Source organism: Bubalus bubalis, chromosome 2, assembly GCF_019923935.1.
Source record: "Bubalus bubalis isolate 160015118507 breed Murrah chromosome 2, NDDB_SH_1, whole genome shotgun sequence".
NCBI lineage: Eukaryota > Metazoa > Chordata > Mammalia > Artiodactyla > Bovidae > Bubalus > Bubalus bubalis.
In genome coordinates this window covers 179151135-179178696 of record NC_059158.1, presented here as the reverse complement: position 1 = coordinate 179178696, position 27562 = coordinate 179151135, and the positions used below count along the sequence as shown (strand labels likewise).

At 44.4% G+C, this 27562-nt stretch overlaps 1 protein-coding gene across 3 annotated transcripts in view; it reads right to left on the bottom strand.

The window, feature by feature from the left end:
- PAFAH2 (platelet activating factor acetylhydrolase 2) overlaps nucleotides 1-26002 on the bottom strand; it is a 36606-nt gene extending 10604 nt beyond the window's left edge. For 2 of the 3 annotated variants that reach the window (XM_044938097.2, XM_044938099.2), the window contains exons 1-9: nucleotides 25850-26002; nucleotides 19671-19812; nucleotides 18588-18741; nucleotides 17680-17776; nucleotides 9919-9987; nucleotides 9417-9558; nucleotides 8383-8496; nucleotides 4291-4382; nucleotides 1517-1687 (exon numbers count right to left, since the gene is read on the bottom strand). In XM_044938097.2, the coding sequence (XP_044794032.1) occupies nucleotides 1517-1687; nucleotides 4291-4382; nucleotides 8383-8496; nucleotides 9417-9558; nucleotides 9919-9987; nucleotides 17680-17776; nucleotides 18588-18741; nucleotides 19671-19760 (929 nt within the window). In that variant the 5' untranslated portion in view covers nucleotides 19761-19812; nucleotides 25850-26002. The other variant, XM_044938098.2, reaches the window with a different exon arrangement.
- Between the last annotated feature and the right edge of the window lie 1560 nt (nucleotides 26003-27562).

Below are 27562 nucleotides of genomic sequence, written 5' to 3'. Positions count from 1 at the left end.
TGAGACCACAAGGCCTGGCTGTGCAGGGAGAAGGCAGAGTCAGCTGCAGAGGGGTCAGGGCAAGGAGGTAAGGTCTGGAGGCCCTGCCACTCCCATGTTATTATGAACTATCACCCCTTGGCTTTTACCCCATGACTTCTGAACATTCACAAAACATATCAGCTCTTTCTTTAGCTCAGAACTGCACCACAAAGCAAACCAGAAAACAAATAATAACTTGCCTTTAAATAATCAGGAAAGTTAGGGCAAGTGCTTATAAAGAGGATTTCTGGATTACAATTGGTCATTTGACATCAAATGCACTTAATTTGAAGGTGAAATTCTCACAAGGTTCATTTCGAGCTAAATTACTCAGAACTAATTTACTAGTCAATTCAATGAGGGAAGGAAGATCTAAATGCCAAATTCTGTTTGATATGGTGAAGAAAAGCTGACTTTAAAATGTATTATTTAGGGCACATGGGAAAGTATAAAGAAAAATATAATGGATACTTTGAGTATCCAGCACTCAGTTTAAGAAATAATACGTTGTCAAGAGTTAAATCTACAGTCCCTGCATACCTTTTTCCAACTGCTCTCACCCCCGCTTCCCTCTAGAGGTCACAATTATCCTGAATCTCAATGACTTGGGGAAACTCTCCAGCAGTTTTCTGCTGCCATGAAATCAAAATGAAAGAGGAGAGGCTGGCCCCATGGAAGACAGCATGGGCCAATGTGGGCAAGGGAAGAAGCCATGGTCTACTGAGCAGGCCTCTAGCAGTCCGGCCCTCGGATCTGGCATTTCAACCACCTGAGTGAGTACAGAGGTCCATGACACGTAGTTACTTGTTGCTTTGCTGATTTGGGCTCCTTGAAGCACGTGTGTTATTTGGCTCAAGTACAGGGAAGGATCAAGTCGGAGGTTTATCAGTGAGACTTTAGCCCTTCAACTGTAGCTGTAGGCCACTTCCCAGGTAAAGTTCATTTCTTAAAGTCACTCAAAATCTTCTGTCTGTGAAAAATGGCTCCTAAAATCAAACCATCTGATGGCGCTAATGATGGACGTGAAAAGAATGTGGTTTTTCTAAGGCAGAAAATAGATGGTTTATGGAAGATACCTGAATTTAGGTATTCATGAAGGTCTCTAAAAATTTGTCTTGTGAATGTCATAGGTCTGCTATCTCCCCACTCTCCAAAAAACTCAATAAGATTCCCAAAGGAGATTAGAGATTCCTGGAGTCCACCCAGACCCACACCTCTTCCTCTGCAATGCACAATCCCACGATTTCCTTTTCCAGAAAGCAAAAGGTAAATCCTGCCATAAAGTCATACCAACTAGTGAAGAAATCACTGCAGGTAGAGCTAAGTGGAGAGGGACATATATGAAATTTGAAAGGTATTAAGATTTTGAGATACAGGAGGTATTTAGACATTCTATCCATGGGTAGAACTTCCAGATAATTTAGAGGGAGCCACACAGCCGAGAAGAAAATGGAGCAGACCCTGGAGATTAGGCATGACCTTGGGGCTTACTCACAGGACAGTTATGATCCTGGATTGGTTGTGCTGGTCACAAATCTTCTTCATCAAGTTGACAGTCTCCACTGTCTGGAACTTCTCAGCATTGATAAAGAAGATAGGGCCTCGGGCCGTGGGGTAAAAGTCATGCTCCAGAGGAAACATCCAAGCGTCCAAAGCCACAGCACACCTGGAACAAGACCAGACACGTGGGACTGCCATGGAGAAACCCAAGCAAGGACAGTTAGGGTAGTGAGAGGAGAGTGGAGTTCTCCCTTTAGTGAGGCAAAGGCTCAGAAAGCCAGGAAGGGGAACCAGGGCCCACATCCTTCGGTTAGGATCTTTTTTAGAGATCACTTTTCAGTTCAGTTCAGTTCAGTAGCTCAGTCGTGTCTGATTCTTTTCGACCCAATGGACTGCAGCAAGCCAGGCTTCCCTGTCCATCACCAACTCCCGGGGCTTACTCAAACTCATGTCCATCGAGTCAGTGATGCCATCCAACCATCTCATCCTCTGTCATCCCCTTCTCCTCCGCCTTCAATCTTTCCCAGCATCAGGGTCTTTTCAAATGAGTCAGTTCTTCGAATCAGGTGGCCAAAGTATTGGAGTTTCAGCTTCAGCATCAGTCCTTTCAATGAATATTCAGGACTGATTTCCTTTAGGATGGCTTGGTTAGATCTCCTTGGTGTCCAAGGGATTCTCAAGAGTCTTCTCCAACACCACAGTTCAAAAGCATCAATTCTTCAGCACTCAGCTTTCTTTATAGGCCACCAAAAATCCTTTTAAATTTTTAAACTCTCTGAAAGCAAGGATCTGATCTCCTCCTTCTCTTGGCTCTGCTTTCAGGCAGCAGACTTGCGTCACACAGAATGACACTTCATTCATTACTCACTCATTCCACTCACCCAGTACCTACTCTGTGCTTAAGCCTTGTGTTGTGGATCCAGAGATAAATGATACAGTTCTGGGAGCTCTGGGAGCAGTGGAGACAGAACACATAAGGTAGCAAAATATAGCTTGCTACTGCTAAGTCACTTCAGTCCTGTCCAACTCTGTGTGACCCCATAGACGGCAGCCCACCAGGCTCCCCTGTCCCTGGGATTCTCCAGGCAAGAACACCGGAGTGGGTTGCCATTTCCTTCTCCAATGCATGAAAGGGAAAAGTGAAAGTGAAGTTGCTCAGTCGTGTCCGACTCTTAGCGGCCCCATGGACTGCAGCCTACCAGGCTCCTCCACCCATGGGATTTTCCAGGCAAGAGTACTGGAGTGGGGTGCCATTGCCTTCTCCGAAAATATAGCTTAGTGCCCTAATAATACAAGCTGCTAAGTCAGCCCAGAGCATACATGGCAGGGTGGTCAGGGAAAGCCACCCTGGGGCCACAATTTGAAGTTATGGCCAGTTTGTCAAGCAGCAATCTCTGTCACCAAGGGCAAAACTAAGGTCCGAAGGTTAGCATCCTACCCACCCACCCTCGATCTCTTCCATCTCAATAAAGGATGATCATCTTCCCTTCAAATGATGGGCACACAAATGAAAAACCTCGATTCCTCTCTTTCCTTTTCTCATACATCACTAAGTCTGGAAAATTCTAAAACCGATCCTGACTCCATCACTTCTCTCCAGCCCACCTCCTCCATCCTAATGCAAATCCCTCATCTCTCACCTTGACTCTGAAATCACCTCCCTCTAACCAGAATCCTTGTTTCCAGTCTTGTCCTACAGCCAACTCTTCACATGTATGCGTGTGTGCTAAGTTGATTTAGTTGTGTCAGACTCTTTGAGACCCCATGGACTGCAGCCTGCCAGGCTCCTCTGTCCATGGTATTCTCCAGGCAAGAATACTGGAGTGGGTTGCCATGCCCTCCTCCATAGGATCTTCCTAACCCAGGAATCGAACCTGCATCTCCTGCATAACAGGCTCTTTTCTTTACTGCTGAACCACTGGAGAAATCCCCATTCTTCACAGAGTGGTTTTTACATGTAAATAAGATTTTTCTATACTTAAAATTTTTCAGTGGTTTCCCATCACACTTAGAATAAAATCTAACTTCCTTACTCTGGCCAAAAGGCCCTGTGATCTGGCCGGTTTATCTCCCTAATCACACAGTTCCCCATCCTGTGTGGCTCCCCCCATACTCTCTGCCCCTGCCCCCTCTATGCTCCTCCTACACTAATGCAGCAAGCTTTTTTCTACCTCAGGGCCTTTAGCTGTTCCTTCTGCCTAGATTGATCTTCTAGACCTTTATGTAGATTGACTTCTTTTCCTTAAAGTCTCAGCTTTTGTCACTTTCTCAAGGAAGCCTCTGGAAAAGGCAATGGCACCCCACTCCAATACTCTTGCCTGGAAAATCCCATGACGGAGGAGCCTGGTAGGCTACAGTCCATGGGGTCGCTAAGAGTCAGACATGACTGAGCAACTTCACTTTCACTTTTCACTTTCATGCATTGGAGAAGGAAACGGCAACCCACTCCAGTGTTCGTCCCCCAGGGACAGGGCAGCCTGGTGGGCTGCTGTCTATGGGGTCACACAGAGTTGGACATGACTGAAGCAACTTAGCAGCAGTAGCAGCAGCAGCAGCAGCAAGGAAGCCTCCAGATACTCTAGCTTATCAGCCTGTTTCCTTCTCTTCCTTGCACTTGCCTGCTGGGGATCTGATTACTTGTTACTTTGTTTACCTTGCTTTCTTCTTCACTACTGAACCTCCACCTCCCAAAACAGTGCAGGGTACATAATGCTTGCTGAATGATCGCATGGCATGTGGAGCTAACAGCAGCATCACTGGGAAACTCACCTAAATTGCGTCTCCTTGGCCAAGGCCAGAATAGCTGTGGCCCCTCCAAACGAATGTCCCATTATAGCCACACGGCTCACGTCAATGCCGCCCTGAAGGAAGCCAAGTCAGAAAGGCAGGGGTGCTTTTTTAGAGACTCTTCGGGGCAAGAGGAAGAAACAGGGAGACGATGACACAGAAGCACAATACGGTGGGCGAGCCCTCCAAAACCACGTTATTAAGCGCCTCTTGCCCACTGGAGAGCAGCCACTCAGGCCATCCCTGGACTGAGCAGCCTTCTCCAGGCAGGAATTCTGAAAACCACGTCTTTCACCTTTATGTTTATAATCTTACCACCTGTAATATCTGGACCAGGTGGATACTCAAATATCTATTAATAAATGAATAAACTGAAGTTATGTGACCAATCAGTAGAACACATTAAGGAGGAGAACTCCCAGGAATTCCCTGACAGTCCAGTGGTTAGGACTCAGCACTTTCACTGCAAGGGCCTGGGTTCAACCCCCGGTCAGGAACCTAAGATCTTGGAAGCCACAGAGCACAGCCAAGAAAAAAAGAATAAGAATTCTCTTCATCTAGATCCTTGTGTTACAACAGGAGAGATGATTTATGCACCAAATCAAGGGCAGAATGGGGGCGCTCCTCCTGCCCCTCCACTTAAGCAAGGACTGCTTGTACCGAAAGCATCTCAGGTTCTACTCCCTCTGATATCTGTCCTGACTTTTATCCAGCAGAGTCTGCTTGCTCTAACAAGCTCTGCATGCACCTATTTCTGGTTGTCCCCAGAAGCCTTCAGGACATGGTTATACAAACAGCCGCTGCAGCTGCCTGCTAAAGGGCTCAGGAAATCTCTCTAGGATTCACTGTCCAGCCTCTGCCCTGAACCTGTGCCTTCCTTTGCTCTCAGTAAAATCTAGCCCAAGATTTTGTATCTAAATTCTCCCCTTCATGGGACTTCCTTGGCGATCCAGTGATTAAGACTTTGCCTTCCAATGCCTGGCGTGCAGAATCCTGGTGGGGGAGCTAAGATTCCCACATGCTTCCAGGTCAGAAAACCAAAACATAAAACAGAAACAATGTTGTAACAAATTCAACAGAGACTTTGAAAGTGGTCCACATTAAAAAAAAAAAAAAGTTTTTTCTCCCCACTTTGCTAAATTCCTTCAGATTGGTCCAGGCCTCTTCAGCTTTTTTAATGGTAATATATTCACATAACTCTAAAATCAGGAGCATCCCAAAGTCTTCCCCTTCCACACAGTTGCCCACTCCCTACCCAGACAGGTGAGTTTCTTGTGTCTTTGCAGAGCTTACTTATCATATACAGGTAAACATGAATATATACGTTCTCGCTTTTACCTAAGTGATACTGTACCTTACTTTTTTTACACAAATATTACTACATCAAGAGCTTCCTTATCCTGTTTTACAGCCACATTTGATTTCACCATGCTACAGACCACTAGTGATCACCAAAACTGTTCTTCTTTCTGGACACACAGCTAGACTCTATTTCCCAGCAGTTAGATGTGGCCTTGTGATTGGATGTGAGTGGTAGTGGTTTTGTGATAGAATGTGAAAGTGATTATCTCCATTTCCAGTCCTGGATACTATAAACACTCTTCCATACCAACCTCCACACCCTTTCCCATTCCTGGTTTAATGTATATGGTGAAGGTAGGTTTCATAAGTGGAAGAGAGTAGAGCAATTAGAGGAAGGTAGCCTGGTTTCCTGAGTCAGTCCTTGCACAGAAGCACCCATTTTAGACTTCATGTGGGAGAGAAATAAATCTCGCCTCGCTAAGCCACTGAGATTTGGGGCTTACATGTCATAGCAATTGCTTCCAAGTGGCTCAGTGGTAAAGAACCCGCCTGCAAATGCAGGAGTTGTAGGAAACTTGGGTTTGATCTCTGGGACAGGAAGATCCCCTGGAGGTGGAAATGTCAACCCACTCCAGTATTCTTGCCTGAAAAAAATCTCATGGACAGAGGAGCCTGGCAGGATACAGTCCATGGGGTCGCAAAGACTTGGACACAACTGAGCGACTGGGCACGGATGTTACAGCAATTAGCATTATCCAAAATAATACATCCATTGTTCCATAATCTATTAAGCCAGTTGTGCTCACTTATGGGTAAACATTTAGGATACTATCAATCTGCTGTTACAACAAACAACACTGGGATGAGTAACCTTGTACATACATCATGTCGCAAGTATGCAGGGATATGTAAAATCAATTCCCAGCGCTGGAAATGGCTGGGTCCAACACTATGTCCATCTGTGCTGTTGACAGCTATTGCCAAACTGCCCTGCAAGGGACAAGCTGCACTCACACCAGTAACAGAGCAGCGCTTATTTCCCCACAGCTTTGCCAACAGGGTAAGTAATCAATTTTTGGATCTTGCCCAATCTGACAGATGAAAATTTACTTAGCTTTTTAAAAAAAAATATTTATTTTATTTACTGGGCTGCACTGGGTCTTAGTTGCAACACGCAGGCCGTTCTAGTTGGGGCACGTGACTCTCAGTTGCGACACATGGGATCTAGTTTCTGGACCAGGCATCGAATCTGGGCCCCTTGCATTGGGAGCACGGAGTCGCAGTCACTGAACCATTAGGGAATCCCCTTCTTAGCTTTTTTTTTTTTTTTTAATTCTCTATTTCCTCAAAAGGCTGCTTCCGGAACTAATCCAGCTATACGTAGCCTGCCATCCCCCGATGCCTGTTTCAGGCCCATAGGCCTGAACTGCAGTGCCTGGGCCCGCTTCTCCAGTGGGAATTGACAACACACGCTGGTAAAGTTCTCTGGATTTCAGGTCCTGCCTCATGCTGATGCTTCTTCCTGGAAGACTTTACCAGAACCTTTACAAGATATTGTCTAAAGAGACTCTGGGGCACAGAGGACAGGTTTTGGAGTCAAAAAGCCCCAGCGTAAAGTTTGACTCTACCACTTACTTAGCTATGCAACCTGGGGCAGTTACTTGGACTATTGGATCCTTGGTTTCTTCCTATGTAAAGAGAACAATGTGTATGTATGTATGAAAAGAGCTCTTATCATAGAAAGTACTCATAAAGGACTCACTGTTATTTTATATATATACATACCATTTTATAAATTTACCATTCTCATTCATACAATGGAATGTTACATGGCTATTAAAAAAAAATCACACCACAGGAAAATATTAACTGGCATAAAAAGACATTCATACTGTTTTGCTAAATGAAAACAAGGCCACAAAATAGCTTATATTAAATAATAACATTATTGTTTTTTAAAAGATCTAGAAGGACAAACATCAAAAAATTCTGTTTCGTTTTCTTTCATGCTTTTATGTGCTTTCTTGGTTCTCTAAATAAAGGTTGAGCTACTTTTCAGATTATGGGGAAAAGGATAGGATGGGGGAGGAAAATATACTTTTATAGGCACCAAATTTCATAGCGGGGACCGTTTCTCTCCTCCCAGGGGTTCTTAGGATTCCCTTAAAAGAAGGAACAAGCCTGCAGTAGACAACAGAGCTTGTTTGCAGCTCCACAGCCCTTCCTTTGTGAATGAACCATCTCTCCCTCATCCCTGTGGCCCAGAGGGACTGTCAGTCTTGGTGCTCAGGTTCCCCTAACGCAGAAGTGGGTGTATATCCTAGGCAGACCAGCCAGAATACCCTACCCCTCTGACACAGTGACTGGCTCAGAATGTGAATATGACCCAAGTAGAGCCATGGCCTTTCCAGACATTGGAAGCTAAAAAGTCTCTTTTCCTTTTAAATCTACAGCTGAGTTGAAATGCAGGCTTGGAATGCCAGCAACCACCTTTCTTGCCTGATGGAGAAAGTCTGGTGAGAATAAAGCCCATATACACAGAATGGAGCTGAGCCAGGAGAAGGGAGACAGTGCCAAGAGCTTTGATGACAATGCTGGAGACCCTGGCTCTAGCTCCACTGGCCTAAAGCCAGTCTGCCTCTGGTCTTCCTACTTATTTGAGCCAATAAATTATCTTTTGGTTGAAGCTAGTGAGTTAGGTTTCTGTTATTTGTAACCAAGAAAGTCTTGGTGAATAAAATATGTTCCCGGTCATACCAAGTGCTGCCATACCTTCAAGGTCATCAGATCCAACCCACCAGGCAAGATGTTGAGAACGGTCTGCCCAGCAGTGACCTCTTGTAGGATCTTCAGCACCCTCACACACTCGCTCACCCTCTGATGCACCTGCAACAGAGACAGTCCCGGTGGGAGTGGAATACTGCGCAACCTCCCAGTGGGAATCTCCGTCCCCCTCAGAGCCAAGGAAGACTGCAGGGATGCTGTGCCCACCCACATCTCAGCAAGCACTGTGGGCCCCACATCCTGAGAAAGCCTCAGCTCCCTCATAGCCACTCACGTCAGCCCCACCTAACAGCGCAATGGAGTCAACCCAGCTGTTCACTCTACCCACCTACCTACCCATGGCAAACAGAGGTATAATATGGGTATACTGTGTGGCATATGAAAGCATCTCGAAAACAAAAGGACATAAAAGTGTTCCTATTATCAACCCTGTACTGGATTCTGCTTGCCCATTTATAGCATATGTCTACTGCTTTTGTCTGCTAGTACTCAATCCACCCCTACTTCTATTAACCTTGACTTCTGAGGATTATCCCTCACCAAAAATATCTAGCAATGCATTTCTGATGGGAACTTCATATTTTGGTACTTCTCCCCAGCCTAAGAGTCTCTGTCCAGGATTTTTTATATTACATCTTGGGGAAGAAACTGGGGACAACCCCCAAACAGCCCTATTCTCTTAGATGGTGAGGGCGGACATGCGCAACCTCGTAAGGTAAGCCAGTTAGTAGATGAGACCAACCAGCAAGGGGACAGAAATGACGGTGATTCCAGTGGTCCTGTCCTTCCTACAGTCTGCTATGTAAACCAACCAATTCTCCTTTTTGTGGAACAAGCTTGAGTTGGGTTTCTGTCACTTGCAATTGTTAAGAGTTTTGATTAAGAGCTCATTTCTCAGCTGTGACAAGCTCAAGACCACTCTGAGCGAGATTTCAAAAGAAGTTAGTTCAAAGTCTTCTTAGTGAGTGTCTTATACAGAAGACAGGCTTAGTAACTCTCCCTCCCTATTGGCATAAGCCTACCTGGTAGTTCCGAACATAGAATTCCTTCTCCCCTTCCTCAATTTGACGGTGGGGGATCCATTCCTCCTCCAGGGCCTCATTGTCAGGCTGGTTCTCCTCTGGGATCTGCTTGCAGAAACAGGTGGCCGCAGCTGACCCATCCCTGCAATACACATGCCCCCAGGGACTTATTTTCCCCTTTACCAAATCCTCCTTTTCAGCCAAGCCATTCTAGCTTATCCTCTAGCTAAATGGGAAGACAGGGGGCATACTTAGGAGAGTAGAAAAACATGGGGATTTGGGGGACTGACCTGGGTTTGAACCCCAATTTAGTTGTGTCACTTTCAGCAAAGTTAGTCAGTATCTTTGAACCCTGGCATCCTCACGTTTTAAAACGAATACAATCCCTACCTTGCCTAACACTAGGACTGGAAATAATATATCCAGAGGAAACTAGCCTATACCCAAGCCCAGGACGGCAGGCACCCAACCCATGATGGTTCGTTTAGACTGTTATCCTCACCTGTGCTCTGGTACAGCAACCACAAAGCCACGAGAAGCCAGCTCCATGCAGAAGGCTGAATACACTGTCCTAGAGATCCAGGAAGGAACCAAGAGAAGTGATCAAAGAATGGCCTGCCCTTAGCCTCTCGTCCAACCATGCTCTGCTAGTAGCCATCACAAACGATGGAATGGAGGAAGCTTCATTTGCAGCAGCCCTTCTTCAGGAGCTTTCCCCAGCCAGCATACCCCAACTCTCATCAAAGCTCCAAGTGTTCTCCTCCAGGGAGCATGTGCAGATTGATCCACGATGTTTTGCAACCCCAAACACTGATTCATCTTCCCCATCCCAACCCCAATACAGTTTGGCTACTCCACACAATTGCTTTTTTATTGTCTATATATTGTTCGTGCTGCATGCCAAGTCGCTTCAGTTGCATCTTACTCTTTGCAACCCTATGGACCACACACTGCCAGGCTCCTCTATCCACGGGGTTCTCCAGGCAAGAGTACAGGAATGGGTTGCCATGCCCTCTGTATACCGTACATCTCCCAAATTAGTTGGTGAGCTCCCTGAGGACAAGCACTCTGGCTACTTTTTTTTTTTTTTTTTTTTAAACTTTACAAAATTGTATTAGTTTTGCCAAATATCAAAATGAATCTGGCTACTTTTTAACATGCAAATATGCATCTGTGATTTAGCATGTGGGTTCCTTTGGTCTGTCCTCCAACATTCAAAAAAAAATATGGCAGACACTGCTAATTGCCTACTCCAAATACCTATTTTTCCCTTCCTCCTTAATAACAGAATCTAATTTTCAGCTGAAGACACTCTCATAGATCAAAATGACATTTCCCAGCCTCTCTGTAGCCAGGTTTGTCTATGTGACTAAGTTCTAGTCCAGCAACAGGAATGTAATGCTACTCTAAGTGATTTAAAATTTTCTAGTAGATATATTTTAAATAGTGAAAAGAAACAGAATTTTTTGGATATTTTGATGTTTGTCCTTCCAGTTCTTTTAAAATGCATTAAAAAAAAGTTATTATTTAATATAAGCTATTTTGTGGCCTTTTTTTTCATTTAGCAAAACAGTATGAATGTCTTCTTATGCCAGTTCATATTTTCCTGTGGTGTGATTTTTTTTAAAAGCCATGTAACATTTCATTGTATGAATGAGAATGGTAAATTTATAAAATGGTATATATGTGTGTGTGTGTGTATATATATATATATATATATAAAATAACAGTGAGTCCTTGATGAGTACTTTCTATGATAAGAGCTCTTTTCACAATAGGCCAAGTATCTGCCCCAGGTTACACAACTAAGTAAGTGGTAGAGTCAAACTTTACGCTGGGGCTTTTTGACTCCAAAACCTGTGCTCTGTGCCCCAGAGTCTCTTTAGACAATATCTTTTAAAGGCTCTGGTAAAGTCTTCCAGGAAGAAGCATCAGCTTGGATGGTTAATAACCCAATATAGCTAAAACATTATCATTTCAACATATAATCAAGATTTTTAAATTAACAAAATATTTTATTGCACTATCTTTTTTTTTTTTTCATATGAAGTCTTTGAAACCTAGTGTGTGTTTTATGCTTATAGCATATCTCAGTTTGGACCAGTCATACTTCAAATATTCAATAGACACATGTGGCCAGAAGTTACCAAAATGGACAGGGCAGCTCTAGTCAATGGTATGTAAGCAGTTGTGTTATATAGAACTTTCAGGGGCGTTTTCCCTTCCTACAGCATGGACTGTGGATGTATTGGCTAGAGCTAAGCAACCTCCCTGGGTCATGAGATATTCTTAGAAGCAGAAGCCACACACGCAGAGCAAGATTATAAAAGAAGTCTGGTTTTTTACTTTATAGAACTACCATATTAGCTCTGTCTAGTTTTACTTTATCTGAGCAAAAAATAAACTTTATATTATTTAGGTCACTATTGTTTGAGTTTTTCTATTAAATACAACTTGCCTGTACCCTAACTGATTCAGGAAGGTCAGTTACTTAAATTTCTTTTCACCTTCTCTCACTTCTCTTGGGGAGGCAATGAACAGCATTTAAGAGCTAGAGATTTCTGATCCCTCCCCAGTTCAGACTGTAATCTTGAGCAAGTCCGCCTTTCAGAGTTGGTTTGCTCATCTGTAAAATATTCTTCCACCCACCTACCTCACAAGACCAAACATGTTATGTTAGACAGGGGCACATTACAAATGGTTTGGTAATATTTAAAAATACACACGTCTCCCTGGGATGGAAAGTCACAAGTCTGTGACCCATGAGAAGGATTTCAGATCCTGAATTAACCACAGATACAATGAGAGGAAACCATGTCCCTTTACCTCCCTGCCTTTTTTTCTTGGAATTTCACTACAGTTAATGAAGAGTATTTATAATTGATTCACCCAAGTCTATTTAGATGTGAAGCCTCAAGACAGAGTCTTAGACCAAAAAGACCACGCTAAAGTCATACGCTCACCTGTTCTCTCAAGAAAATACCTGTGAGCTTAGGAAAGAGTATTTCTCAGCTCCTTTTCTCCACTAGACTACAATCTGAAAGCAGGGGCTCTATCTTATTCACTACTGAACACCCAGCCACAGCATAGGCCCTCACACATGGCAGGTACTAAATTTACTGAATAAGAAAGCAACATTGAAAACCATCTTGCTGTCCTTCTCATCTCTACATCTGCTCTCCACTTCCTGCCATAGACTATAATTATGTACATCTAGATGCAGTCTCCTCTAGTGGATGAAAATTCCTTGATTTGTTTTATTTCTATATGTCCCACCTTTTTTTCATGCCAAGAAACTGGCACAGAGCAGGTGCTCAACAGAAATCTGCTGAATGTATGGAAGCTAGCAAAACATAAATATTTATTGGGAAACTACTGTTTTCCAGGTACTGCCCTAGACATCGGGAAAGATAGAAGACAGACATGGTCTCTGCCTTCATGGAGCTTACAATCTAGTAAAAAAGACATATGTTAAAGAATAATCACATAAATAATTAATTCATTACAATTATGTTAAGTACTGAGAAGTACAGATTGTCTTATGAAAGCATGTCAGGGTAGGTGTCCCTAAGAAGGTGACACCAAAACTAAGACCCTGAAGGTAATTTGGAATTAGCCAGGCAAAAGACTAAAGGCGGGGAGAAGAAGAGAGGCACAGAACAGGAAATATTCCAAGCAGAGGGAACAGCCACAGAGCACAGCACAGATGAAAACCCTAGGGCAGACATTTGTAGCATCATGGATGGACTGAGTGAAGTAAGGAAAGGTTGTTGCTGAGCCGTGAACGACACCAGGATTCTTGGCCTCTGGAGGAGAAGAGCTCAATCCGGGGCCAGTGACGAGGCTTGATCGCTCAAAGCTTTTGTGTAATAAAGTTTTATTAAAGTATAAAAGAGATAGAGAAAGCTTCGGACATAGACATCAAAAGGGGGCAGAAAGAGTGCCCCCCTGCTAGTCCTTAGCCGGAAGTTATATAGCTACTAGCAGTCTGCTAATTAGAGAAAGGAAATGTCTCAAAACTCAGAGAATGGCACCAGGCCCCTCACCGACAACATGCATTTTGAGATAACATCACCACAGGGTGAGTTGTCGGGGCCATAACATGATTGACAGGAATCTTGAAGAAAGGCAGGTTTCCAAGCAAATACAGCCTCATGAACGTAACTTAAGAGGATATTTGCATGAGTAAAACAAACTGGTTCTGAGTCTTAGGCGGTACCAACTAGAAGACAGAGTCTAGAGTAAATACATAGTCATTAACATAGCTTAAGACAAACATTTCCACAAGAAAAAAGCATGGGTTAGCTCAAGGTTTGAGAAAAGTTAAGTTCTGTGAGAGATGGACTATAAAGAAAGCTGAGCGCTGAAGAACTGATGCTTTTGAACTGTGGTGTTGGAGAAGACTCTTGAGAGTCCCTTGGACTGCAAGGAGATCCAACCAGTCCATTCTGAAGGAGATCAGCCCTGGGATTTCTTTGGAAAGAATGATGCTAAAGCTGAAACTCCAGTACTTTGGCCACCTCATGGGAAGAGTTGACTCATTAGAAAAGACCCTGATGCTGGAAAGATTGAAGGCAGAGGAGAAGGGGACGACAGAAGATGAGATGGTTGGATGGCATCACCGACTCAATGGACATGAGTTTGAGTAAACTCCAGGAGTCGGTGATGGACAGGGAGGCCTGGCATGCTGCAGTCCATGGGGTTACAAAGAGTTGGACATGACTGAGTGACTGAACTGAACTGAAGTTCTGGTGTAACCAGGCGTCCTCATGGCAACACAGAATTTTAAAAGATACTGAAGGAGGAAACAGACAGAGCTGGATTCCATCTTAGGCCAGGCTGTGAACATTAGGCTACACACATAGTCACCCTCCCAATGGAGTCTGAACTTTGTGCCTGGTGTCTTTTGAAATGGCATACCAGTGGAAAACCAGACCTCCGGATAAAGAAGCCTCAGGACTTGTACTTGGACTCTTGTTGCCTAAAAGAATATGCTAATTATCTCTGTAACAGAACAAAGTGGTAAATTCTATTATGTTTATAGGGATATGACCACAGGCCTATTGATAAATATCCACTGTTTATCTAGTCTTGTGACACATGAATCATGGGTTAACTTTGATCATATCTCTCTTTTACCTTGTCCAGACTAACTTCAAGGAATTTGGGGAAGTGGGTTTGAGCAAGTACACTTAGGGTATATAAAGTTTTCACAAAAACTGGTCGGGGTCCTTGGCTAAGAGAAGACTCTGCCTTGGGCCCGCTGGTGTAATAAACTGTACTCCACTATCTGCATTGTCCTTCTGAGTGAGTTTGTTTCCCGGAACGTGTGGCTACAACAATACCTCTTTTTAAATTTGTATAGAGAAGGGGAAAAAATCTAACACTTGTAGTTTCCTCCTGTCGCTTAAGAGAGAGATAAATGTCTGACACTTGCTGCCTATTTCCTCCATTTGGAGACCCATGGCCTTCCTGCCTGTTACCCTCTCAGTAAGACAAATAAATACTGTTAATTATATGTGGAATCTTAAAGCCAAAAAAAAAAAAAAAAAAAAGATACAAATGAACTTATTTACAAAACAGACTCACAGACTTCAAAAACAAAGTTATGGTTACCAGGGGGAAAGGGACAGTTAGGGAGTTTGGGATGGACATGTACACACTGCTATATCTAAAATGGGTAAGCAACAAGGACCTACTGCATAGCTCAGGGAAATCTGCTCAATGTAATGTAACAACCTAAATGAGAAAAGAATTTGAAAAAGAATAGATACATGTATATGTACAACTGAATTGCTTTGTTGTATAACTGAATTGCTTTGTTATAAACCTCAAACTAATGCTATATTGTTAATCAACTGTACTCTAATATAAAAAATAGAATTTTTATAATTAAAAATTTATAATTTATTTTATTTATAGCATCTATTTTATTAAATACTTTATATTTATTTTATTAAATAAAAATATTATAATCTAATTTTTAAAATAGAGCATGTCTCAAGGACAAAAAAATAAAAAAAACTCCAGTATCTTCAAACAAAGAAAAAAACTCAAAAACTCTGAGGCAGAAACTAACATAGTACCTTTAGGGCTGTTTGTCTGGAAACCTGGAGGTGAGCAAGTTGCAAGGAACTAGGCTGGAAACTTGCCCTGTACCTGCCTTCAGATACAATCATGACAAGAGCTGAATTGAAGTTCAAAGGGCTCCCAAATATAAAAAGGAATGCATCTGAGTTGGTTCCAATGAGGTAGATGAACCTAGAGCCTATTATACAAAGTGAAGTAAGTCAGAAAGAGAAAGACAAATATTGTATACTAACATATATACTGGAGAAGGCAATGGCACCCCACTCCAGTACTCTTGCCTGGAAAATCCCATGGACGGAGGAGCCTGGTGGGCTGCAGTCCATGGGGTCGCTAAGAGTTGGACACGACTGAGTGACTTCACTTTCACTTTTCCCTTTCATGCATTGGAGAAGGAAATGGCAACCCACTCCAGTGTTCTTGCCTGGAGAATCCCAGGGACAGGGGAGCCTGGTGGGCTGCTGTCTATGGGGTCGCACAGAGTCGGACATGACTGAAGCGAATTAACAGCACATATATATATGGAATCTAGAAGGATGGTACTGATGAACCTATCTACAGGGCAACGATGGAGATGCAGACATAGAGAACAGACTTTTGGACACAGTGGGGGAAGGAGGTGGGATGATTTGAGAAAGTAGCACTGAAACATATACAAGACCATAAGCAAAAGAGATAGCCAGTGGGAATTTGCTGAATGACACAGGAACCCAAAGCTCATGCTCTGACAACCTAGAGGGGTGGGGTAGGGAGGGAGTTGGGAGGGAGGCTTAAGAGGGAGGGGACATTTGTATACCTACGGCTGATTCATGTTGATGTATGGCAAAAGCCAACAAAATATTTTAAAGCAACTATCCTTCAATTAAAAATAAATAATTTTTTAAATAAATAAAAAGAACTTACTGATGTTCCTCAGAGCAGGAATATGCCAAAGCAAAAAATAATAATAATAATAATAATAAAATAAAATAGACCTCCCTGGCTACAGTGTAAACAATCGTTTCAGTGGAAGTGGGATGTGTAAAGGCAAAAATAGATGACTTTGTGTAATACTCTTGGACATAAACTAGACTTATATGTTGATGAATGAACATACAGTGAGAATATTCACAAGCTTAAACAGGAACCACGTGCATAGTAGTTAATACGTAACTACATAATGACGTAACACACCAAGGTGCAGAGATAAGAATTCATAGGGAGAATTCTGAATGGATATCGACTTGTAAGGGCTTCCCTGAGATCTCAGTTGGGAAAGAATCTGCCTGCAATTCCACCTGCAATGCAGGAGACCCTGGTTCAATTCCTGAGTTGGAAAGATCTGCTGGAGAAGGGATAGGCTACCCACACCAGTATTCTTGGGCTTCCCTCGTAGCTCAGCTGGTAGAGAATCCACCCACAATGTGGGAGACCTGGGTTCGAACCCTGGGTTGGGAAGATCCCCTGGAGAAGGGAAAGGCTATCCACTCCAGTATTCTGGCCTGGAGAATTCCATGGACTGTATAGTCCATAGGGTCGCAAAGAGTCGGTCACATTTCACTTTCACAATTCACTCACTTGTAAAACTTAGGCCAGCATTCCCTGAAGTTGATGACGAAGGGCCTCCTACAGTTCATCACCCCACAATCCTCCATGTAGAGAGATGGAGAGGAGTATGGGCTTAAGTGTGCACCTACTCGGTGCCTCATCTGAGTCCGTTTGACAGATGAGGAAATACAGGCTCAGAGACGCCTACCATGGTCCTAGTTCACACAGCACAGTGGTAAGGCTGAGATTAACAGCTGAGGCTGCAAGCTCCACGGAGCAGGGAGCCAGTCTGTCTTCATCACTGCTGTCCCTGATGCATGTTGAATAATTGACTCTCTGAACATAAAGCTCAAGCTCCTTCTAGTACTTCTGGGCTGTTATAGAGGAAGAAGGCTAAAACAAGTATTTATCTAAATGCTAGAACATGAGAAGGGAAAGATATGAAGGCTGCTGAAAGGCTCCACCAGGTGAAAGGGGCTTGAGGAAGGCCTAAAGAAGGTGGACCCAGTGCTTTGGGATGAAGCGGATGATAGATAAGAGAGCTGACAGATGGAAATATGGGTTTCTTTGTCTTTTGAGAACATGCTGAGAGTCAGCAGCTGCAACCAGGCAAGGAATGTGACAAGATCTGGGGGAAAGCAACTCTTACCTGAAGGCTCCCATGCCATGAGAGAAGATGATCAAGGGGTATCCAGAGTCCTTTGTTTTAAAGGGGCCATTCCAGCTAACAGGCAGGCGACAAGATCCTAGCAGAGACATGGGATAAGAATCTCTGGCTGCCCCACAAGGGCAGCCTGAGCACAAGCATGGTGGGGACCCAATGGCCCTCCTCTCAAGAGATCCACCTTTCACCCACAATCAATCATTTATTCTTTCCCTTTTTCTCCCCTTGGGAGCATGAACACAACAGAAAGTGGGAAAAGAAATCCAAAGGGGAAGTCCTGAACAACTTACGGGGTAAATCCCTGAGATGCTAAGGCAGTCAGTAGAGTTCCTAACAGCGAGGTCTTTGGGGGAAGTGGATGACTCAGTGTGATCTGACCCAGAAGAGGGAGGAGCTAGAGGGGCAACTGCAGGAGATGGTATGCTCCTTGGCAGTCAAGAGTGCTTCTTTAATCTACGCTATAGCTGACACAGAGTAGAAATAATGCATTCTGGATACATGAGTAATAGCTGCCACCTATGGAACACATTCTACATCCCAAGCACAGCACTAGAATGCAACTTTTATATACGTCCGACATTACAATCCTGCAAAGGTAGATGTTCAGACACATTAAGTAACTAGCCCAAGCCCCACAGCTAGTAAATGATAAGGACTGGATTCGAATCCAGGGCAGTCTAACTCTATAACTAAAGCTCTTCAAATAAAAAAAACAAATAAATAAAGCTCTTATGTTGTAATTCTCTCCACTCTCCATACCACACTGAATAACGGATGCCCCACTACAAAAAGGCTGGACAACACAAACTATAAGGTACTGTGTCTGCCTGGAGATCTCCAAGGGACATAATTAAGCAGCTGGGAGAGCACCCAGGGGTGAGGGCAGCTCTTACCCACACCCAGGTTGAACAGTAACCCCCCCCAGCGCTTATTAAACTTCAGGTATTCGGCCAGGCCAGCGCAGTACTCATAGCGGGGAATCCACAGGGGCTGCTCCGAGGTCTCCTCTGCCTCTTGGCACGGGTAGAACAGTCGAAAGAAGCTGCCCTGTAAGAGAAAACAAGACAGCAGCTGCTCGGAGCAAGAAGCCCAAGCATGGCTACATTTCCCAACAGACGCTTTCAGCAGTTGTTTGGGGGTACCAGCCAAGTACTAAAACAGGGAAACTTTACCTTCAATTCACATACCTGAATTTTGCCCTCAGAAAATCCAGGAAGAAGCAATTTTATGTTCGGCATTCACATAAGGCTTATGTTATTTCAAACAGCCAACTGTATTTTGAATTACATTGGAGGGGTACTAAAATATTTCCAGTGCTTGGGCTATCAAAAGATTTCAATTTGGGTGGAAGCCCAGGTCTGGAGGAGCCCCAGAAGCGAAGGCGTAGCTCTCTTGTTGGATGGGGTGACATTGGTGGCACCCAGGGCAACCCTGGAGCCTGGCCCCGGGGAAGCAGCAGCAGCACATTCACTCTACATGGGGGTATGTGCCTCTCACAAGGGAGAGGGAGAGTTCAAGGGCCAGCAGAGAATGACCTGGGAACTGAAGGAAGGGAAGTCCCGGACTAAAGTAGGAGGGGGGAACAGACGAGAGCGGAAGAGGAAAAAAAGGGGACTGTTTTCCTACTCGGGGCCAGGGCGTCAAAGGTCAATGGCACATAGCCCACTGCTCCTCCTCTCATACACTCAGATTAGGGCGAGATCCAAAACCTTCCCAGGATCAGGCAACTGCTCTCAAGACATCAGAGAGCTACCTTTGAACTTAGAGGCCCCAGTTCCTCCAAGTTGGGAAAAAGAACCCATCATCTCTTGTCTGTTGAGATGTTTCTAATTGAAAAGAGGAGAAAAGTTCAGGGGAAAGAGACCTGGGTGCTTGGCAATCAAATCCAAACCAGCTCTAACTCAGGTTTCCCCTAGCTGGAATTACATCATCAGATGTGCAGACAAAAGCAGTGGAGACATGCTGGAGACACTTACCTGGAGGCTCTGACCCTCCATCACATCCCCACAGCCTACGAGGTGGGGTCCTGTGACAGGTGGGAAGCTCACGGACTGGTTGACCCCCATCTCATAACCAGCTGAACTGAAGGACGACTTGGGCAGTGGCTGAACTTGACGGCTGCAGGGTGGAACACAGAACCGCCTCTTGCTGGTTTCCTCTCAGCTTCCTGTTGCTTATTCGTATCATCAGCCACCCCTCTCTACCCCTCCTATTACCCCTCCTCCCTGCCAGTGACGCAGCCAATCTTCCACATCATCCACCTTGCTACACTGCCTTTACTAAGGTTTGCTGTGCTGTGCTTAGTTGCTCAGTCGTGTCCGCCTCTTTGCAATCCCATGGACTGTAGCCAGGCTCCTCTGTCCATGGGGATTCTCCAGTCAGGAATACTGGAGTGGGATCCTCCTGGGGGTCTTCCCAACCCAGGGATCAAACCCAGGTCTAGGGGGCTGCTTTTTCTGTTGCTACTGGTGGAGAGGTGAGGAGAAGATCATGGAAAGGAAACAGAGCCTCTGTACTCCTCAAAACCCACTAACAAGTGCTCATTTAGCACTGACTATGTGCCCAGCACAGCAGCAACTGCTGCAGAGAACATGCCACAGACCTTGTCCTCAGCTTAGCAACAGCAGCAGCAGCAGGAAACTAAGAATAACAAACACAACCACTAACATCTATTATTTGCTATGTGTCAGCACTGACCTAAGATTTTTACATACTCTACGTCATTTCATCCTCTCAACAACCATCTGAGGAAGGTACTATTTAGACCCTGTTTTACAACCGAGGAGACTAGGGCATGAAGAGGTTGAATAACTTTCCCAAGTCACACAGCTTCTAGGTGGCAAACTCAGGTCTAATCCAGACCTGAGCTCTTAACCCGCACTGATCCTGCTAGTGGGGAGACTCTATGACATACATTCAAAATCACTGACCTAAACTATAAACTATAAAAGGCACTTATGTGGGTCTTAAATATGAGGAAGATTTTAGAGCCAGGGGAGAGAGGAGCATTTTTATAAAGGACATAATGTAAGAGCAGAAAGGGCCAGAAATAGGTTAGAGTATAATGTGGGCAGGAGATCAAACAGGAGCCTTCCACGTGGCAGGCTTGTATGCACTGACTAGAAAGCATCCCTATAACTTGGTTGCTTCTTGTTTGTTTTTTTTAAAACAAGGATGTCTTTTTTTTTTTTTGACCGTGCCAGGTCTCAGCTGCAGTGTGTGAGATGTAGCTCCCCTGACCAGGCTACATTGGGTAGTCTTAACCACTGGACCACCAGGGAAGTCGAGGTTACTTTTTAAATCGGGACTAACGCCACTGCTCTCCCTCCCTCTTCAATTACATCACCGCCAGCAGCAGTAGCAGCACGCTTACTCTGTGCCAGGAACTACACCAAGGGCTTCACATACATATATTATTTAATGAAATCCTAACAATAATCCCCTGGGATATGAATTGCTAGCTCATCTTACAGATGAGGAAGCTGATGCTTAATAAAGTGAGGCAATGTACCCAAAAACAGTGAACAGAGGCAGAATTTGATCATGGGCAATGTGGCTGTGACAGCAGAGAATGTGGTCCAACTTCCTAACATTCATCCTGTCCTTCCCTCCTACGAAGATCCCTTGTGATCTGGGTGGGGTTGACACCTCTCTAACCTCTAGAGTTGGACCTATCAGCCCTACATATCCCATCAGTATCTGGATGAAGAGTGGGCTCATGACATATATTGGGCCAACCAGGGCAAAGCCCAGGACATTGGTTTGATGGTCAAGTGTCGACAAGTTCTTTCTTGTTCTGAACTAGCATGATGTGTGGATGTGAAGCCTTGAACTGTTGCAGCCATTTTGTTACCTTGTGAATGAAAGTACCCGTGGAGGATGCAGAGCTGAGAGAATCATAGAGAAATGGAGTTATTTGTGAAGACATTAAGAATCTCTGGATTTGACTATACCTGAAACTTGGCCCACTACTAGACCTCTAGTTACAAGAGCCAATAAATCCCTTTTTATTGTTTAAACCAACTGGGTTTAGATTTCTACTGCTTGAACCAAAAGCATCTAAACTGATCCACGGAGACCTGGGCCACATTTTCAGTCATTGCATTATTCTGCTTTCTTTAAGACGCTCTGGGAAGGATCGGGAAGTTCGAGTGAAAACATGCCTGGGCAAGAAGAGACCTTAGGGATCACTTCTCCCCACAGTCATCCCCTGCACCACCACCCCGACTCCGCTCACTTCAGAAATGTGCTTTACTGATGAAGAGATCAAGGTCCTAAGAGGTTAAGTGAAATGCTCAAGGTTACCAGAATTATTATTACACATAGATCTCTTCACTGCCAACTTCCAATTGTCTGGTCTAATGGAAAACTCCAGACGAGCAATAATCTTAATGCCATACTACTTAACTTTGAAAGACAATAAGTGATATTCCTTCTACTACAGAATTGCTTCATCTTGTTTCTCTGAAGCAAATTTAAAAACCGAATTCTTTTTAAAAAGAAGCTAAGCTCCTGACGTAGTCAGTGGGCTATTTAGCCAAAGGAGAGTTGAACGTGTGCTGCTTAGTCTCAGACCCTGACCTTTTCCGCTTGAGGGCAAAGGCACAGAGGACCCACAGCGGGAGGGGAGGAGGCACAGGACAGGTCACCCACAAGACAATGAAGCAGCTGAAGTTTTATTAATATTTGCTGATTGAGTGAAAAGGAGAAGCAATAGGATTTGGGCAACTAAGTGGATTTGGGGAGTTATGCAAGGAGGGAGAGCCAAAGATGAGTCAGGTTTCAGGACTGGGTGACCAGAATGATATTAGCTTATAGCAAGAGATGCTAGTCTTAATACAAAAACAGAACACTGCATGAGATAGGCATCAGGACAAGGGCACTTGAAAATGCCTATAACAGAAGGGGAGCAGAACTCTCTGGTAATCCTGGAAAGTTTCTGGGAAAGCCATCAACTAAATTGAACTTGGAAATAAATAAAAACTAAAGAAGCTAACTGGACAGAGTGAGGCTAACATGAAAATCTCTGCATTCTCTGGGCTCATATTGACTGATGCCCAAGTAGAACAGAGAGATGGGAAAATCCAGTCTAACTTGCAAATTTTTGCCTAAGAAACATCCACAGAGCATCCAGTGTCATATCTAATAAATGCCAAGGAATTCTCCAAGGTACTCAGTCCAGGTGTCTCTACCTACTTTGGCTCACCTTATCTAAACAATTTGAGGTGATGTCTACCTAAAAGCCTCTCTACCCACCCAAACCTGCCCCACCCATCAAAGCCTAGTGAAATCTCTGGTACTCTGAAAAGCTTCCCAAGTCCTTCCAATCTTCTCTCTTCTCCACTCAAGTATGTCTGGTTCACTCACCTGATAACCAATCACAGGCTGCCTCAGGACAGCTCTTGAATTAGTACCTACTCTAGCAGTGGAAACAGTGACCAATTTTATTTTCTTGGGCTCCAAAATCACTTCAGATGGTGACTGCAGTCATGGAATTAAAAGACACTTGCTCCTCAGAAAAAAGCTATGACAAACCTAGATAGTGTATTAAAAAGCAGAGGCATCACTTTGCCAACAGAGGTCCATATAGTCAAAGCTATGGTTTTCCTGGTAGTCATGTACAGATGTGCGAGTTGGACCATAAAAAAGGCTAAGCACCAAAGAATTGATGCTTTCAAATTGTGGAGCTGGAGAAGACTCTTGAGAGTCCCTTGGACTGCAAGAAGATCAAACTATTCAATCCTAAAGGAAATCCACTCTGAATATCCATTGGAAGGATTGATGCTGAAGCTCCAATACTTTGGCCATCTGATGTAAAAAGCTGATTCACTGGAAAAGACTCTGATGCTGGGAAAGATTTGAGGGCAGGAGGAGAAAGGGGTGACAGAGGATGAGATGGTTGGATGGCATCACCAACTCAATGGACATGAGTTTGTGCAAACTCCAGGAAATAGTGAAGGACAGGGAAGACTGGCATGCTTCAGTCCATGGGGTTGCAAAGAGTCAGACACGACTTAGCGACTGAACAACAACAACTAGCAGTTTTCAATCAGTGACTTGCCTCCAAGAAGTGGTCCAAGTAGAATCTAGATCAGAGGTTCCTGAATCTATTATTTCACAATCACCTGGAAAACTTTTCAGAAACAAAGCTTTTAGGGCTCCCATTGCCAGAGATCAATTAGTTTATAAAGCTTCCCAAGCTTTCTGATCCCCAAGGTTCAAGAACCTCTGGTCCAGATGGTACCCAGGATTTTTCTTTTTTTCAGACGTGTGCATACAATAAACATTTACTGAGTGGATATGGTATTCTAGTCCACCATTTTCATATTAATGAAAAGATAATGATTATGATATCACTTGGTTTAATCCCCATGGCCACCTAGAAGCATGTTCCTGCCAGTTCCTGGCTTAATGTAGTAATTTGCATAGAACTGGTCTCAGCAATCAATTGATCCAATGAATGCTATTTAATTTTTTACACACTTATGCCTTATCTCTTCAGATATGCTACAGAGGTAGAATGTGTTTTACATTTCTTTGGAGGATAAACCATCTATCCTCATGCTTTCCCCACACTGAGGGACCCCATAAATACTTCTTTTATTTGGCTTTGATTTACACCCTCTCAATTCTTTAATCGATGTCTTTTTGATCTAAAGATTAGACTACATGGTATAGTGGGAAAAGAAAGGCTTTGGTGACTGAATTCCATCTCTACCATTTAACTGGCTGTTTAACCTTGAGCGAGTTCCTTCAATTCTAAGCCTCTTATAATTTTTCCACATGATAGAAATAACAGTCACTCATGAAATTGCTGATGAGGATTAAATGAAAGTATGTGAAACACCTAACATACAGAAGGCACAATAACCATAACTAGCTACATGATCTCTTAGCCTAAGTTCCTTGTGAGTAAAATGAGGACACTTCGTAAGTGAAATTTAGTAACAAATGTGATATTGCCTAGGGTCTGGGACATTTTAAGTGCTCATAAAAATGTTAGGAATTAATTAACAATGTTATGTCTCTCTTTCATTATACCCAGCCAAGCTTTTTTTCTTTTGCAGGGGTGGGGGAGTGATTTGTGGTTTTCTGAATTAAATCCTTTGACAAAATGGTTTCTTTCCTTCCAGTCTTATCAGGTCTGAGACACCTATTCCAAAATCAGTCCCGGGTCTCCTGCATTGCAGGCAGATTCTTTATCATCTGACAGGGAAGCCCTTATATAGGCCCAGAAGAGCCCAAAAGGAACAGAGAGGGCTTATATTGCAGCTGTCCATCTCCTGCTGGGGCCCTGATTCCAGTGAGCAGGGACCACCCTTCTGCCAGCTGTGTGGACTTTTCATCCCTGGCTATTTCAGGACATAGTCCAAGATAAGCACTTCTCTGGGGCTTCCTTTCAGACAAAGCTCTCATTAGTCTGTGGTCTCTGGGGAAGTGAGGAAATATCATCCTGTTCTTAGAGAATGGAGACACCAAGCACTCAAGGGGCAGGTTTGAGCAACAAAGGGGCAGAGCTATAAAAGGAGCCAACATGAGAGTATTCCAGAGCATTAATAATTACAGTAAAAATAATCTCTCTCGCTTGTGGAGGCTTTACAGTTTACAAAGTACTTTCACACATATTAGCTTATTGGCTCCGGAACATAGCCTCAAGCTAAGACTGAGAGCAATTGTCATCTCCACTTTGTAGATGAAGACAGTGAGTCCCAGAGACGGGGTATGATCTGCCCAAGGTCACACAGCAAAGGATTTGCAGAGCTGCGATAATAAAACCCAGCTCTGCTGAATTCCAGTTCTGAGCAACTCCGTGGATTGGGAAGAAGGAATGGTGACCCTTGTTCCATTAGCATGAAAACCAATAAAGTGAGGGTAAGAGTGAAGCACATAAAAGGTGCGGAGCACAAAGAAGCCCAAGTTTCAGAGGGGGGATGCTGAGAGCTCACGGTGGGGCTCCAGGGGCCCCGAGTGACAATGCAAGATGACTGGGAGAATAAAGGGTGCGGGTGGATACTGGAGGTGTCTCAGGAAACAGAAAAGGTGAAAGACTAATGGGGAGCTCCTGGGATTGAGACGAGGCGCCCCCAAACAGGGCTGGAATGTGACAAAATCCGCAGACACCTCAGTTCAGAATAGAGGCTTTCTCCAAACTTACCGAGTCACGTTGACCCTCAGAAGCAGCCCAGACGGTCAACTCGACGGAAACAAGAAACTGCCCTGGAGCTGGTGGCCCCTTGGTAATTGTAGTTTCCAGAACTCGACATTAGCGCTTCAAAGCATTTCCCACCTCTGTCCAGAACTATAATTCCCGAGGTGCACCGCGAAGATTGCCCATACGATCCGAAGACTACAATTCCCAGAGTTCTACACGGCCCCTCTTCGTTGGGTGAAACCTCCCGAAGTTCGGGATGAAGTACGATTCCTCCCCCTGGTGGTCAAGGAGCCGCCACCAGGACGACAAAGCCCGAGCGGAGGGTTACTGTTTATAGTCCCGGTTAGTAACCCTCCGCCTCACCGTTCCTCAAATAATTCCTGGGTGTGCCTGGAGATAGATAGGGATTAGCTTTATTCACAGGGGAGCTAAGGAGGCGATCTGAGCTTGTTTTGTGCCCTTTACGAACCTGTACCTGTTGACACGTGTGATATTCAATTGTGCTTCAGAAACTCTTGGCCAAGGACTGAGATGAAACAGAGATTCCTCCCTGTCCCTCTGCTCTAGCCCCTCCTCCATCCACCCTCACTTTGCTGGCCCTGGGCTGGTTCTCAGAGACACCCTGGTGAACAAGTTAGTGTTGCTAACCTCAGAAGAATTCAGTCTAGCGGAGGATCCCAACAAACGAAGAATTACACAGCGATAGTTGCTCTAATGGGGAAAGCGCAAGGGGTTATGCGAGCCTTCTTGAAAGGGCGAAGCTGCCCAGGCTTGGGGTAAATAGGAGGGTGTCTTCAAGGCTTCGTAAAGATCTTAGAGAAATGTTAAAATTGAGAACCGAAGGAAGAGGACTTGGCCAGGAATACAGAGAGTATGAAGAATCTTTAACACTCTGGCTGGAGCACAGAATGTGAGGAATGGAATCGCGAGGCACGCCTGATGGGGGAAGCGGGGCCACGTCCTCAGGAGTCTGGTAAACTTCATAAGAACATTGGATCATCCAGGCAACTTAGAAACTTTCAGAGACTTCCTACTCTTTGCTGAATGAGGTCCCAGCTTCTTAGCTTGACATTCTAGGTCCTCCGCAACCTGCCCCAAACCACCACTTACTCTGAAGTATTGCTCATGGTTTTTTGTTTTTTGTTTTCCTGACAGGAATCGCCCTTCTTCTGCCTTGCCCCCAGCTACGTTCATCCAGTCTCAAGATGTTGTAGGTTCTCATTGTTTCCTCCACACTTTTATTCACGCTCTTCTCTCCACCACTCTGCCCTGCTTTGTGGCTGTCTAATCCAGTTCTTCCTTGATAATTCCTCTTGATCCTCCCTCTCCAAAGCCTCCCTGATTCCCCTCCAGTCCAGATGACCTCTGCCCCTTCTCAGTTGCTGGGATATTTGTGGGCACCTCTCATTTGGGGGCTTACCTCACACTGCCCTGTGCCATCTCCTCAGTGGGAGGTCTTAACTCTCCAGTAACCTGTGAGTTCTTTGAGGTCAGGCGATGAGTCCTACAGCTGATCCCTCCTCCCTCCCAACCACATACCCTCAAATTGCCAGTGTCCCGATTCCATGCTTCAGGCTTCTTTAGACCATCCTCTCCTCCTGACATACTGTCACCACCACCATCCTTCCAGGAACCAAAATAAAGTCACCAGGGGAGAGGGATTGTAGCACCACACTGTGGTAATCAAGCCCAGATTTAATTAAAGCTGTGGTTGGT